The 15,980-nt window shown below is 37.9% G+C and overlaps 1 protein-coding gene across 3 annotated transcripts in view; it reads left to right on the plus strand.

Annotated features, from left to right (window-relative positions):
• The first annotated feature begins 683 nt into the window (after window positions 1-683).
• SEC23IP (SEC23 interacting protein) overlaps window positions 684-15,980 on the plus strand; it is a 36,540-nt gene continuing 21,243 nt past the window's right edge. For 2 of the 3 annotated variants that reach the window (XM_010997807.3, XM_010997798.3), the window contains exons 1-6: window positions 685-932; window positions 5,225-5,757; window positions 7,660-7,882; window positions 8,687-8,880; window positions 11,405-11,494; window positions 15,723-15,843. In XM_010997807.3, coding sequence (XP_010996109.2) covers window positions 770-932; window positions 5,225-5,757; window positions 7,660-7,882; window positions 8,687-8,880; window positions 11,405-11,494; window positions 15,723-15,843 — 1,324 coding nt within the window. In that variant the 5' untranslated portion in view covers window positions 685-769. Of the gene's footprint in view, window positions 933-5,224; window positions 5,758-7,659; window positions 7,883-8,686; window positions 8,881-11,404; window positions 11,495-15,722; window positions 15,844-15,980 lie in introns of all 3 variants that reach the window. The other variant, XM_031461868.2, reaches the window with a different exon arrangement.

A 15,980-nucleotide genomic window follows, 5' to 3' on the forward strand; every position in this document is an offset into this window, starting at 1 on the left:
TTCGTAATTTTTAACTATATGAAAGATGCCAATTACATCCAAATTATCCACAGTGCATTTTGGGATTAAATCAGTCAGATTATTGTAGACAAGTATAGAAAGCTATCTAAAAAGGTCACACACCTAAATGTCAATTCTCTGGTTTCTCTCGTAAAATTTTTTCCCTTTCCTTTGGCTTAAAAATTTAAAAAGTTTTACCATTTCTATTTCTGGGCCAATGACAAGAGTTCAGTTCAGTCCAGAAAGACACGTGGGCGGGTTAAAAGTGGTTGCTGGAGTGAGTTTGGCTAGATCTTGGCTACAAATGGCCCTCACATTTCTCCCCTCTGCGCACAGCACTCTGCTACCTACGCCTGCGGGCTTCCGCTGTTTCTCCAAAATCTTATCCAGTTAAACGTTCCTGTTGGTACTTTCAGAAGCCCGGAACGCCCTGAGCAATCCGAGACTTTCAGCGTCAATTCATACTTGATTCACACAACCCGCAGCGTTTCCTCTCCTGCTCTCCAACCCCAGCCTCGGCCTCCGCTTCCAGCCGCGCCCGAGCATTGGCGGAGGCTGTCACGTGCTAGGACCCGGGAGTGAAGCCTGCGCCGCCATTTTGATTTCTGGCGGCCCCCTAGGGGAAAGGATTGGGCTGCTGACCAGCCACCCGGAGTTCCGGCCCTTGTGCGCAAGTGCGGAAGTGTGTTGGCCCCGAATGTGATCGGCTTCCGGCCAGTGGTGCCTCTCCGGCCAGCCGGAGACGTGTAACGGACGGTGGGACGCAGCCATGGCTGAGAGGAAGCCTAACGGTGGCGGCGGCGCCGCCTCCACCTCCTCTTCGGGCACTAACTTACTGTTCTCGTCCTCGGCCACAGAGCTCAGTTTCAACGTGCCCTTTATTCCGGTCACCCAAGCCGCCGCTGCCTCGACCTCCCTGCTCTTGCCCGGAGGTAGTAAAGAGAGGGGAGTCCGGTGGGGCAAGTGTGTGCAGGGAGGCGGGCGGGGGGCGTGGGGTGATGAGGGTCGGACGGGAGGCCTGTCTTCTGCCTGGATCCGACCCTCTTGGTAGCTTGCTAGGGCCATCAGTGGCCAAGTTTGAGTGGCCTGGGGACTTTGGGATCTTGGGGGCAGGGGCCAGGCTCTTCGTCGAAGGAACTCTGTTCCGATTGCTGGCCACTCCTGTATTGGCATTTCACAAATTTTTGTTTAACACCTACAGGTGTGCCAGGTGCTTTCAGGGGATGCAAATAAATTAGTGCTGCCTCTCCTAGGATACAGTAGGGTATCTCCTAGGATAGACACGTAACAGTTGCAAGAGTTAAGTACAGAATACGGTCCTCATCTTTCAAGGCAGTGCATCATTTCTCTAAGGAGCTCTTGCTTGTTCTTAGGACCCGACTCCTATGTGCACCCTAGCTCTTTGTTCATATCTTTATTACAGTCTAGGGAGATTGCATTTTAAAGATTATGTGGCATAACCTGGCTGGTGTTTAGGAGCGCAGAACTTTTTCCAGCCTTAGCCCAGCAAATAAGTTACTGTGCGACTTCAAGCATGTTACTTTACCTCTCTGTGCTTCATTTTCCATATATATATATATACAGCCTCATCGGGCTGTAATGAGAAGACAATTGATTCTTGTAAAGCACTGAATATAGGGTCTGGATATAAATGTTTGTGAAATAAACATATCTGCTTCTTTGGATCGTGGGCTTCTTGACGTTTGCAACTGTGGGCAACTTGACGTATGACTTATTTACTTTTTTATTTCTAGGATCTTGTTTAGTGTCTAACACATAGATCCTCAGTAAATGCTGAATATTTTTCCATTGAATAATTATTCTAGCTTGGAGGACTAAGGAAAGTTTCAGAAAGTGAAGAAGGACAAGCAGAAGGCAGCTATACATGAAAGTTCCCCCTCGTTAGTGTTATGTTTCTTCTTGGTGCTTTTCACCATCTGACATGTGCACATTTTTTCCCATTAGAATGTAAGCTCCCTTAGAGCAGGAACTTATATGTAGAACAGTGCTTAGTATGCTGTAGACCAGTTTTTCAGTAGAGACTTGTTGAACAGATAAAAGGATGGGAGTCAGGAATATGTATGTCTTGTTTTGAGAGTGTGTCTGAAAGGTGAGGCATTGCCATTTTGGTGGAGGACTAGCATGGCTGGAGCAGAATGTTCTGGGAGGGTGCAGGAATAAATAAAGCCGTACATGGGATTTTCATATCATCCTCTGTTTCACAAATGTTTGGCTCATGCCCATCTTCCTTGCTGAATAGTATTTTGTTTGTGTGTGTCACTATCAATTAATGCTAAACATTTTCATGTTCAAGTACAGGATAATTTGCCTTGGAGACAGGTTTCTTAGAGATAGGTTATTTAATAAGAAAATTAATAGTTTTTAGGGCTAAAATTCTGGATCAAATATTTTCCCACCTCTGAAAAAGATTTGATCATTAGAAACCTGTTTAGAGAATTTCCAAAGACAAAAGGACCTGTCACATTGGAAGCAATTGGACACACATTAGTGAAAGAGACACATAGGAAGCAGTTTTCATTCATTCAGCAAACATGGATTGGGCAGCTTCTGTTTGCCAGGCTCTGTTCCAGATGTCAGGGAGACACAGAAGAGCAGACAGCATTGCCCTTGGTGACTGCGTAGTATGTACAGACACACTGTACCCAGCTGTGTAAGTCATTGTGATGCAGGTTTTTGATGGCTTCAAAGAGGGATCGATATGCTGCTGTGAGAGCTGTGGGTGTCAGGCTGGCTGACCAGGGAGAGGACATCTCATAGGCCTTCAGGGCTTCACAGAGGAGGTGATTTGTGAGCTGGGTGTTGAAGGGTACAAAGCAGTTAGGGAGTCTGGGCAGATAGGCATGTGTAAGAGTCTGGAGGTGTGAGAAAACCTGCAGATTTGGTGGGATTTGGTGGTAGGTGTTCACTTTTTCTCTCTCTCCTTCCTCTGCTCCTTCTCTCTTGCCCCATTCCTTGCCTTATCCCAGATCAGCGTGGCTAAAGCAAGTACAGGGGAGTGGCTCAAGCGGTCAGTGGGGACCAGATCACGAAGGGCCTCATATACCATACTGAGGAGTTTGTAGTTCCTCCTGTGGGGTGGGGGTGTGCCCTTAAACGGTTTTAAGCAAGGCATTGAAATTAGAGTTGTTTCAGAAAGACTGGAATTTTCTGAGATTACATGGGAGTAAAGCTGACTGTAGCAAGAGCTGTCAGTCTGGAGGCCATTGTGAGGCAGGAGTGGGTGGCCCTCTAGCCTAGCCACACAGAAGAACAGTGAGCAGATGTGAGAGATTTTTAGACCATCAGATTGTTGGGACTTAGTGACTCACTGTCAATGCAAAGGCCTCTTCTCTTGGTTCAGTTTTAACCCCAAGACCCATCTCCACCTGGCATATAATGGATACTGTGTATGTATTTCTTTAACGAGGATCTGAATGATTAAAGGAAGGGCATGAGAGACAGGAAGGAGTCAGAGAGGTTCTGGTTTGAGCGTCTGGATGGATGTTGGCAGACTTCTATTGCAATAGATCTGTGAAAGGAGCACACGGAGGGGGACAGTTTAGATGACGAATTCAGTTTAGGCTTATTATGTGGCTGAACCTGTCAAAAGTATTGAGGAAGCAGTTGGAAAATAGGTTCTGGGACGCATGAATCAATCTCGATTTGAGACAGAGTTGGGAGTGTCACAGGTACACAAGTGCTCATTAAAGTAATGGGTCTTGATGCCAAGTGTGTCCACATGTAATTAGAAAGTGTCCCTGAGGTGAGGCTGCTGGCAGCTTTTAGAGATCGATACTTCGTTTGTAATTGATGCTAATCAGAAAAAAGTTTCTCGAATCAGGTTGATCCCAAGTTGTCTTAAAGGATGAAAGATACCACAGTGTTTTTTTCCATTCTTTTAGATGTTGAGATATGAACTAAGAAATATGGGTCCAAGTGAGGTTCATGTGACTGAAAAGAGAGGTAGGAACCGGAACTGTATGAAAAAAGTAGAATGAAACAAGCAGACCTAGGGCCTTGTGCAGGAAGTGGTATTTTTAGGTACAAAGAAACAGCACAGAGGAGTATTTTGAATAGTGGAGGATCTCAGTCAAGTTAGTGTGTGTGGAATATAGTGGGAGCATCCTAAGAGCTGAAGCCAGAATCTCCACGAGCCCAGTGGCCTCCTTCAGTGGAGGTCAAGAGGGAGCTCAGAGCTTGAAAGGCCACCCTGTGACAGGTCCCAAGGGCAGGGACCATAGCGTGCCTGTGTGCTGGGAGAGAGTCCACCCCTTTGACCTGCTCCATGCCTCCAGGGGTTGGAGATAAGAGGGAATGAGACAGGAGAATGAAAAGATGAGGAAGACAGAGTTACAAGCTGAGAGCGCATAAAAGTTTACTGAGCACATTGAGGCCATATAGAAGGAAAACATTTTGATTTTATAATTTGGTAGTGGAAGAGAAGATAAATAGTTTATATTCGTAATACCTCCAGTGAAGATCAAGTTGGGCAAGGGGAAGCGAGGAGAACTTTTCTTGGTTGGAAAATGACTACTCATTCGGCATTCTCTAACCAGACTAGTTATCTGGTTGTGGTACTGTGTGGTTTTAGGGATGGTAATTAATGGTTGACCTACTTTGCCTTGGGAATACAAATACCACATGTTCATTTGTACAATGAGTGCTTTGTAGGTAAGAGCCCTGACACACCCCTTCTTGTCAACAGAGTTAATATCTGTAGTTTCTTGTCATTCCTGTAGAAACAAAGTTACATTTATTTGGGTAATGGAATAATATTTGAATTATTTCTTACCAGGAAAAAGCATTCAAAATAACATGTAAAAATAGTAGGTATACATTTTGTTTCTATTTTAAAAAGCTCCTATATACAAATATGTATACATAATTTATACCTATTTTTCAAAATAAATAATATGTAACTATTTATGTCTATTTAAAAGATATGGAAAGGTATGTACCAAAGTATTTGCAGTGTTAGCAGTGATTATGAATGAGTTATAATTTTTCCTCCTTTTGTTGTTTCTTACTCATATTTTCTAGTTTATCATTTCAAAGAAAAGTTTTCAAAGAAAAAAGAAAAACAGAGTTTTTCATTATTTTCTTTGATGCAGAAATGTAACTTTGAACAACAAAATAAGAGGTATAATTACTCGATCTGCTGTATGGAATCTTACCTACAGAGATAGCATATCTTTAAACCATGTATCCTTCTGTTCATTTTCAGAGGATTCCACAGATGTTGGTGAGGAGGACAGCTTCCTTGGTCAGACTTCAGCTCACACGTCTACCCCACAGACATTTAGTTACTTCTCTCAGGTATCAAGCAGTAGTGATCCTTTTGGGAACATTGGACAGTCACCGTTAACAACAGCAGTGACATCGGCTGGCCAGTCCGCATTCTCCAAGCCCCCAACTGCTCTCCCTTTTACAACTGGATCCCAGGATGTGTCGAATGCATTTTCACCATCCATTCCAAAGGCTCAATACGGTGCTCCACCTTCTTCGCAGATGGGAATAAATACTTACCTGCCTTCTCAACCTAGCAGTCTCCCTCCTTCAAATTTTGGGAGCCCACCCCAAGGAACACCGCAACAAGGATATAATCCGTATCGCCACACGGCTGTAAGCAGCAGGGCTAACCCTTACATTGCACCACCGCAGCTGCAGCAGTGCCAGACACCAGCCCACCCTACCCATCCTCCACCCACGGGATCCCCCGTTCAGATGTATCAGATGCCTCCAGGATCTTTGCCACCGGTATGGACTCATGTTTTAATGTCCTAATTATGAACTTTAATTTTTAATCTCTCTCTCATCTTAACCTATGTTTTTAAAAACACTGTGCTTTTAATAACCAATATGATGACAGATTATTTTCAGAGGGTGTTTTTTATAAGCTACATACTTTGAAATAAACGATCTTGTAAAGGTAGCTCATTGATTGGTTTATATTTTAGTTTGTAGTATCTATTTATGGAAGTAGTAATTGATTTTAATGAGTTAACCACATGCCAGTATTTTCTAGAGTTTAGTGTAAGATACCAATAACAAATGTCATCTAGGGACGTGTGAGAGTCAACGCAATTATAGCAGACTACCAGCTTCTCATTTTTTAATTATACTATTTAATCAAAACAATTACTGGGACTAAAATTGATTACTCCAATAATTTCCTTTATTTATATTTATGAAGTGTGGGTCTAGACAGACAAACTGTCTCAGGGGAGTGATGGAATCACTTTTGCATTGGGTAGATTTTATGAAATTCCCTTATGATTTTTCCCCACTAATTATTCAGCTGACTTCCAAAGGGAAATGAACTGAATCAAAAAAAGGGGAAGGATTGAAAGGAAGAATTAAGAACCCAACTCAGTGTGGCAGAGATAGTAGTATTGCAGTCAGAACGTAACCTGACTTCCCTCTTAGGGATAGAGACTGGGCTCCATTTATCATGTAATCTAAATCATACCAATACACAACCTCTTGGTAATGTTGGATTTCAGTGTATTGGAAAGTAGATTTGTGGTATGTAATATGAGTTAGTATACTTTGCTGGTGAGATTTTGAAAAGATTTCTGATTAAGAATTTTAAAAATGATAATTTAAAATTTAAAGAAAAATTACAAAAATAAAAATAGGACAAAGAACGCCGCAATACCCTAACCCAGATCTACCTGTCGTGAACATTTTGCCCTATTCTGTCATTTGTGAACACGCACAGTGACACATTCAGGCATTCTCTTTCCTTCTCCCTCCCTTCCTTCCTTTCTTACTCTGTACATGTGCAGTTTTGGGGGAAAACATTTGAGAGTCAGTTAAATACATTGTGATTCTTTACTCCTAAATACTGTAGTATGTATTTCCCAAGACTAAGGATATTCTTTTCCATAACCACAATACAGTTATCAACCTCAGTACACTTAACCTTGATAGAATGTTCTGAAATGATTTTTTGATGTATTCTGATTTAAAACTATTTTCATTAAAAAAAGTATTTTCAATGCAGAAAATTTGAAAAATGCAGAATAGCCAAATGAATAAAAATTGCTGCTAGAAAACTGTTTTTATTTTGTTTTATGTCTTTCTTATCTTTTTTTCTAGACAGGTAGTTTTTTTCCAGACAAACATGTTTTTTGTGAACATATTTTAGATGTTATAAATATTTTTTTCTTAAACATTCTTAGTGGTTCTAGAGAATTCCAGCATTTGAATAAAATATGATTGATTTAATCAGGTTTCTGTTAGACATTTAGATTGTATCCAGTGATTGCCTATTATAGGTAACCTTTTGGTATACATGCTTATGGGTGAATTTTTACAATTACATCTTTAGGATGAATTCTTACAAATGGAATGGCTAGGTCAAGGAATATGCACATTTTAAAGATTAAATAAATCATAGGAGGCATATTGTTAGATTGATTTTTATAAAGGTATTAATTTACTTTGTCATCAGTGTGAGAAAGTCCTGTTCACTTTGCAACTGATTTTGGGTTTTGCTAGATTTTAAAAAATTTTTAATCGCTTTGGAGCCTAGTTATTAATTGTTTGTGTAGAGAAATAATTAGGATAATTATTACTAATGTTAGTTTGAGTCTGAAGCATATACAAAATTGTTCCTTTGGACAGACCTGATGGTCCTAACTTTTGTCCCTCCAGGTTCCTCCTCCAGTGCAACCAGGGTTGTCCCCACCAATCCAGCAGCAGGCACCTGCTAAACCTGTGGGTCCCCCTGTGCAAGCGCCGCCACCTTTTCTACTTCAGAACCAATATGAACCTGTCCAGCCCCACTGGTTTTACTGCAAGGAGGTAGAATACAAACAACTATGGATGCCTTTCAGTGTGTTTGACTCTTTGAATCTTGAAGAAATCTATAATTCAGGTAAGCATGGATCCTGCATCATTTGTATCTGATTTTAGGAAGAGAGGAATGAAGAGCCCATTTATCCATGGCCTGCTTTTTATGAATGTCAGATTCTTTGGTCCTTGTAGAGTCCACCAGCCCCTGTACCTTAAGATGATATTAGTATACATTCTGAGTTATTTGAGCAAGATATTTGAAGAAATGTTTTAGTAGTTTTCTTTTTTGTTTAAAGGTGTTTTAAGTCCAAGAAATAGAGTAGTTCATATAACCCAGGTGTCAGTTTTCTTATTTCCCTTCCTTGTTTGTAGCTATAGGGCATTCATAAATTTTTTTTTATGGCACTCTTGTTCTTGAAGATGCTGTAAAAAAAGTGTTCTGTGGTTAGATGAGTTTTTCGAAGAGCTGTAACTACATCTATCTCTTGAGATAGTGCAGGACTGTGTTAAGATGCTGAGAAGTCTTGCAGTGTAGAAATAAGTTTCTTTCTTTATCCTGATGATATTTCATCTTGGGACTTAAATATCACTTATTCTTTAAAAGCTTGCTTCATGGAGCATTGCTGCTTTGACTTGATAAAGAAGAAATCTACCAGTTATTTGAATTATTTCATGATCATGTATTTATATTTTGCCCTGGTTATTTCTTCCCCACTTAAAAGAGTCATCATTTTGAGGGGCACAAATTAATCTTACATTTCTATTTTTGAACAAAAATGAGCTTAGTTCTTTGTCTTTAAGGGTAGATGAGTCACTATATTCATTATTTATTACTTTTAAATATACCTGGTAACTGTTGAGTTGAACTGTGGACTTTGTGCTCCAGTCCAGCCAGACCCAGAGAGTGTGGTGCTAGGCACGGATGGAGGGCGCTATGATGTTTACCTCTATGACCGAATGAGGAAAGCTGTGTACTGGGAGGAGGAGCCAGCTGAAGTGAGACGCTGTACTTGGTTTTACAAAGGGGACACAGATAGCAGATTTATTCCCTATACAGAGGACTTCAGTGAAAAACTAGAGGTAAGTGGGCTTTATTCCTTTATGCTTTTCTTTAAGACACATAGATTCTGTATACATTGGCACCTCATGTAACACCGCTCACAGTGGGCAGACTTTATGTAAAAGGGAGCCTATCTTGATCCTGTTCACAAAGAAGATTGCTTTCTAGGTGGTGCCATCATTCACGAGGTGCTACTCATGGCCTCGAGGTCTAAAGACAGAATGTTATTCAGGGGCACATCACAAATCTAATCTAATAGGGTACTTGTATCAAACCTTCAGAAGAACTTAGGCTGCTGGAATCTGCTGTTGACAACACATGTCAAGCATATGGATGCTTTTCAAATTATTATTTAGTAAAAGGCTTTGTTTATGAAAATAAATATAATAGGAACAAATGTTGTGACTTTTTAGCCACCTTAAAACTGATGGTTAATGTTGTTTTACATAATTGTGTTAATTTCTTGTTACAGTTCTACTTAGTTATTGAGTATTAAGTATTTGAGATAAGTTAAATGAATTCATCTGTATACATGGGAAATGAAGAATGAAACGGTTTAGTTACTATTTTTTAATGTGTTAGTTACTAAAACTTATATAACCAACAGTAACATTAAACATTAAAACAGTACTAATATTGATGTTAAAAGGAGCCTCTAAAATGTTAATCTTACCTAGATTCATATTTTGAAAGCTTCAAGCAAGGACGGGGCCTTATGTTCTGTTTAGGAGCTGACAGTCAAGTCTAACAACTATTAATTACTAAATTTTTTTGTCCTTGAAGAACATAATAATAATAGAAATAAGAGAAAAAAATCACAATCTTATCATCCTTTCAAGTCAAATTTTACATTTAAAAATATTTTCTTAGACTGTTCTTTATCTATTCATATATATTTTTTCCTAACAGTTAAAATAGTACATATATTTTGTGGAGTAATTTGCTTTTTCAAAAGAAAATTTGTAAATGCAATTCTTAGGCGTTGTCAATTGTGCCTGCCCCAGGAATATTAATCTCTATAGTAGTGACTATGAAATACTATTCTATAACCAAATCAGTATGAAAAGGTGAGTATTGGCCTAAAGTAAGACAATGTTAGTTGGGGTTAAGTAAATTGGGAAAAAAGCTTGTTGAGAACAGAGGCTTCAAATTTTTTTTAACTTCAACCAATAGTAAGGTAGATTTTACATTGAGATTTAGTACACGCATTTTGTATACACACACACACACATATTTGTGTGTATTTATTTATCAGAAACAGTAGTGTTTGATAAACTGGCTCTCCAGGGAAAAAAGCTCCTGATTTAGTGTTTGCTGATTTCCATGGTGTAAATACTCCCACCGTGGCCAATTTTAAGCTACCAACATGATGTAACTGGACACAGTTGGGAAGAGGTGTGTGTGATTAGCTCTAACACACCACTAAAAACAAAGATCCATGGGACATTCATATCTAGAATGAATCTAGATATCATTCATTTAGATACTTTCTATTTCCTTTAAAACATTGATTTTACGGTTTATTACTGGTCATGACCCACAGTTTGACCTTTTTCCTCACTGCTTTTTAAAAGTTTTCAAGTTAAGCTTGATACAATTTTTACTTGATTGGGATCAGCAGATGTTTTTGTGAAGGGCTGGGGAGTAAATATTTAAGGCTCTATCAGCCATGTTGTCCCTGAAAGCAGGCACAGAAAACAGAATAGTGTCTCTGGAGGAAGAGTAGGAGAATGGGTGCACAGTCAAGTCTTTGGAGTCAGAAAGTCGTGGGTGGGAGTGAGTGACACTTCTGCTTTTGCTCCCTACCACTGTGATCACTGTGCGGTCTTGTGCAACTGTGAGTTAAAAATGCCTGCCAGCAGTTGAATTGTGTCCCTCCAAAAAAGATAGGTTGAAGTCCTAACCGCTAGTACCTTAGAATGTGACTTTATTTTGGAAATAGGGTCATTGCATATGTAATTAATTAAGATGAGATCCTACGGGAGTCATGTGGGTCGCTGATTCAATATGAGCGGTGTCCTTATAAGAAGACAGCAGTGGTAAGACAGATACAGAAGGAGAAGGCCATGTGAAAGTAGAGGATTGGAGTGATGGGTCTGTAAGCCAAGGAACAGTGAAGATTGCCAAGAGACCACCAGGAGCTAGTGAGGAGAGGAAGGAGTTCCCTGTAGGTTTCAGAGGGAATGTGGCCCTGTTGACACCTTGATTTCAGACTTCTAGCCTCCAGAACTGTAAGGCAATACGTTTCTGTTATTATAAGCCACTCGGTTTGTGATACTTTGTTATGGCAGCCCTAAGAAATTCATAGACTGTCTAAACCTTGGTTTTTACCTCTATGTAATAGGGATAATATTATTTAGAAACGATTGCAAGTAGTTAAGTGAGGTTCTGTATGTAAAGTGATGGTAAGTATGGTAACCAGTTAGTGCATGAGAGCTGCTATTACTGTTATTTTTAATTACCATCATGATTATAATTTTCTTCCACTTTCTCTTAATGTGATATAGATTTGTCATACTGGATTATATGTTGTTTCCGTTGTAGGCTGAATATAAAAAAGCTGTAACCACAAATCAGTGGCACCGCAGATTAGAGTTTCCAAGTGGAGAAACAATTGTTATGCACAATCCGAAGGTATTGCTTAAGATATTAAAATGTTTAGGTATTTAAAAATAATTACTTTGCTGAATATGTTTGATAAATGTTCATTTTTATTCTGTAGTAGGGATATATTTATAACAAGTGCATTGCTTTTAAGTTTACTGTAGTTCACATTGTTGATAGAAACAAAAATGAAAAATGAAATGTAAATTTAAATTTCTTTCATGAAGTTTCTGTTTATGGTAACATAGTAGCTGAAGCTAAGTATACATCATTGAAGTTAAGTTTGATATAAGTTTTACTTGGTTGGGATCAGCAGACTTTTTTTGTGAAGGGCTGGAGAGTAAATATTTAAGGCTTTATCAGCCATGTAGTCTCTGAAGGCAGCGACAGCAATATATAAACCAATAGGCATGGCTATTTTCAATAAAATTTTATTTATAAAAACAAGTGGTGGGCCAGATTTGACCTGCAGGCCATAGTTTGCCTACCATGCCCTTGATGATGGTTTATTTAAACCTTTAAAGTAAAAAATGTTCTTCCTCAGTTTATTTGTATTGTCTTCAAGAAGCTTTCCTTTTTTTTTCTTTTTCTTTTTTTAAGATATTGGGTGTGGTGTTCAGATTCTTCCATTTACCATCCTTAATCTCTCTGAGCTCCAGTTTATCACCTGCAATAAGATTTATCTCCCAGGGTCATATTTTAGATGTAGTGAGATAATTTATGCCAAATCATCTAGCATAGTGCTTGGCATACAGTAGTTTCTCAGAACATACGTTATTTATTACAAAAACATATAAAAGAAAAGCAAAGATAACCTATATTTTAACCACTGCTGTAGTCCTTTCTGATATTAAAGTAAGTTAAAATAAAAACATATTCATATGCCATCAAAATTTAAACAGTATAGAAAGGTATCAAATGAAAAATAAAGCCTCCTACCCCTGCATTTTCCTAGTTTTGCCTCTTAATGGCAACCACTCTTATCCTTTTGTTTTTTTTTTAACTTTTGTTTTTTACATAAACACAAAAAGAGTTGCATACCATCTTGCATGCATTCACTTTTTGAGGGGGAAGTTTGATGTTAAACTTTTATTTTTTTTTTATTGAAGTGTAGTTTAGTTGATATACAATATTATGTTAGTTTAAGGTGTACAACATTGCAATTCAATACTTTTACAGATTACGCTCCATTAAAAGTTATTACAAAATAATGGCTAGAATTCCCTGTGCTATACAATATATCCTTGTTGCTTATCTATTTTATGCAGAGTAGTTTGTATCTCTTAATCCCATGCTCCTGTCTTGCCCTCTCCACTCCTCTCTCTCCACTGGTAACCACTAGGTTTTTTGTTTTGTTTTGTTTTTGTTTTTTTTTAATCTGTGAATCTTTTTCTGTTTTGCTGTATACCCTCATTTGTTTTGTTTTTTAGATTGCACAAATAGTGGTAACATACAGTGTTTGTCTTTCTTTGACATACTTTACTATGCCTAGTATTCCCTAGGTCCGTGTTGCTGCAGGTGGCAGAATTTTATTCTTTTTTATGGCTGAGTAATATTCCCCCCCCCCGTGTGTGTGTGTGTGTGTGTGTGTGTGTGTGTGTGTGTACAGGTACCACATCTTCTTTATCCATTCATCTATTGATGGGCACTTGGATTGCTTCCATATCTTGGCTATTGTAAATAGTGTTGCTGTGAACATTAGGGTGCATGGTTTTTCATCTCCTTGGTTAAGTTTGTTCCTAGATATTTTATTCTGTTCAATGTCATTTTAAACAGGATTTTTTTTTTTTTTTTGCTTATTAAGCAGGACTTTATTTTTTAAAATATATTTTTATTGAAGTACAGTCAGTTTACAATGTGTCACTTTCTGGTGTATAGCACAATACTTCAGTCACATAGGAACATACATACATTCGTTCTCATATTCTTCACCATAGGTTAGTACAAGATACTGAATGTTGTTTCCTGTGCTTTACAGTATAAGCTTGGTTGTTTTTCTATTTTATATATATTAATATCTACAAATCTCAAACGCCCAATTTATCCCTTCCCACTTCCTCCCCACCCCTGGTAACCATAAGTTTGTTTTCTATGTCTGAATCTGTTTCTGTTTTGTAAATAAGTTCATTTGTCTTTATTTTTTTTTAGATTCCACATATAAGTGATAACATGTGGTATTTTTCTTTCTCTTTGTGATTTACTTCACTTAGAATGACATTCTCGGTTCATCCATGTTGCTGCAAATAGCATTATTTTATTTTTTATGGCTGAGTAGTATTCCATTGTATAAATACACCACAACTTCTTTATCTGTCGATGTACATTTAGGTTGTTTTCGTGTCTTGGCTATTGTAAATAGCACTGCTGTGAACATTGGGTGCATGTGTCTTTTTGAATTAAGGTTCCCTCTGGATATATGCCCAGGAATGGGATTGCTGGATCATAGGATTTTTTTTCTTTTTGTCTTTCTCTTTCTGATCATTATTACTGTATAGAAGAGCAACAGATTTCTGTATATTAGTCTTGTATCCTGCAACTTTACTAAATTCATTCATCAGTTCTAATAGTTTTTTGGTGGAGACTTTAGGGTTTTCTATGTATAGTGTCATGTCATTGCAAATAGTGACAGTTTTACTTTTTCCCTTCCAATTTGGATACCTTTTATTTCTTTTTCTTGTCTGATTACTGCAGCTAGGATTTCCAACTCTGTGTTAAAAAGAGGTGTCATGAGTGGGCATCCTTGTTTTATTTCTAAATTTAGAGGAAATACTGTCAGCTTTTCACTATTGAGTATGATGTTAGCTGTGGGTTTATCATAAATGGCCTTTATTATGTGACAATATGTTCCCTCTCTACCAAGTCTGATGAGAGTTTTTATTGTGAATGGATGCTGAATTTTGTCAAATGCTTTTTCTGCATCTATTGAGATAATCATGTGATTTTTATCCTTCCTTTTGTTAATGTGGTGTATTACATTGATTGATTTAGAAATATTGAACCATCCTTGCATCTTTAGAATAAATCCCACATGCCCATGGTGTATGATCCTTTTTGTATATTGTTGGATTCAGTTTGCTAATATGTTATTGATAACTTTTGCATCTATATTCATTAAAGATATTGGCCTCTAATTTTCTTTTTCTGCAGTGTCTTTGGTTTTGGTGTCAGGGTAATGGTGGCATCATAGAATGAATTTGGGAGTGTTCCCTCCTCTTCAACTTTTTGGAATAGTTTCAGAAGGATAGGTATTAGATCTTCTTTATATGTTTGGTAGAATTCCCCTGTGAAGCTGTCTGGTCCTTGACTTTTGTTTGCTTGGAATTTTTTTAAATTACAAATTCAATTTCACTACTAGTGATTGGTCTGTTCAAATTGTCTTTTTCTTCTTGATGTAGTCTTGGCAAATGTATGGCTCTAGAAATTTGTCCATTTCTTCTAATTTGTCCAATTTGTTGGTATATAACTGTTCATGGTATTTTCTTATGATTTTTTTTGTGTCTCTGATATTGGTTGTTATTTCTCCTGTTTCATTTCTTATTTTGTTTATGGATGCTCTTTTCTTCTAGATGAGACTGGCTGAAGGTTTATCAGTTCTGTTTATCTTTTCTAAAAAGCAGCTTTTGGTTTCATTGTTCTTTCCTATTTTTTTTTTGGTCTCTTATTTTCTCTCTGGTCTTTATTATTTACTTCCTCCTACTGACTTTGGGTTTTGTTTGTTTTCCTTTTTCTAATTCCTTTAGTTGGTATGTTAGGTTGTTTGTTTGAGATTTTTCCATATCACCTCAGGCTCAATTTAATACGGTTGATTTAACAGAATAGTATATGTCTTCCTGAGAAGTGGTAGGTAAATCTCTTTTTGGCATTGAAATTGAATTTGCAAATTATTATTTAAAGGATTTTGCCTTATATGCATTTATAAAACAGAGATTCCTCTGTTGCAAGTAACTTTTCCTCAGTTTCTCATGTGTAAACCTAGATGTTTGTTACATTTTTAAATCAAGGCATACCACTTCGCATGTAGTTGATTACTTTCCAGTATAAGCATTGGAAATAGTGGTATTGATTTGCTTAGTTTTGATGATTACTGAGCACTAGCAGGACTATTACAAAATTGGTTTTGGAGGAACAATACTACTAGTACTTGATTTATAAATTGTATTGTGAAGTAGTTTATTATGTATTGAAGTACATTGTTTAACTTATGGTGGAAATGAATTGGTAGTGAGCTCTGTCATAACCCTTCTCTTGTATCTTGAAGGTTATTGTTCAGTTCCAGCCTTCATCAGTGCCAGATGAATGGGGAACCACACAAGATGGACAGACAAGGCCCAGGGTTGTAAAGCGCGGGATTGATGATAATCTTGATGAAATTCCTGATGGTATGTGTAATTTGTTTATGACCAAGGTCATTTTTAGACTTTTCTATTTTAGAATGATGAAGAAAGGAAACAATTATTAGGATTACCTGCCATAACATGCAGAAATCAGCCAGGTTGGCACATATCTTTCCTTTTAA

The sequence above is a fragment of the Camelus dromedarius genome, chromosome 8 (genome assembly GCF_036321535.1).
Source record: "Camelus dromedarius isolate mCamDro1 chromosome 8, mCamDro1.pat, whole genome shotgun sequence".
In the NCBI taxonomy this organism is placed as follows: domain Eukaryota; kingdom Metazoa; phylum Chordata; class Mammalia; order Artiodactyla; family Camelidae; genus Camelus; species Camelus dromedarius.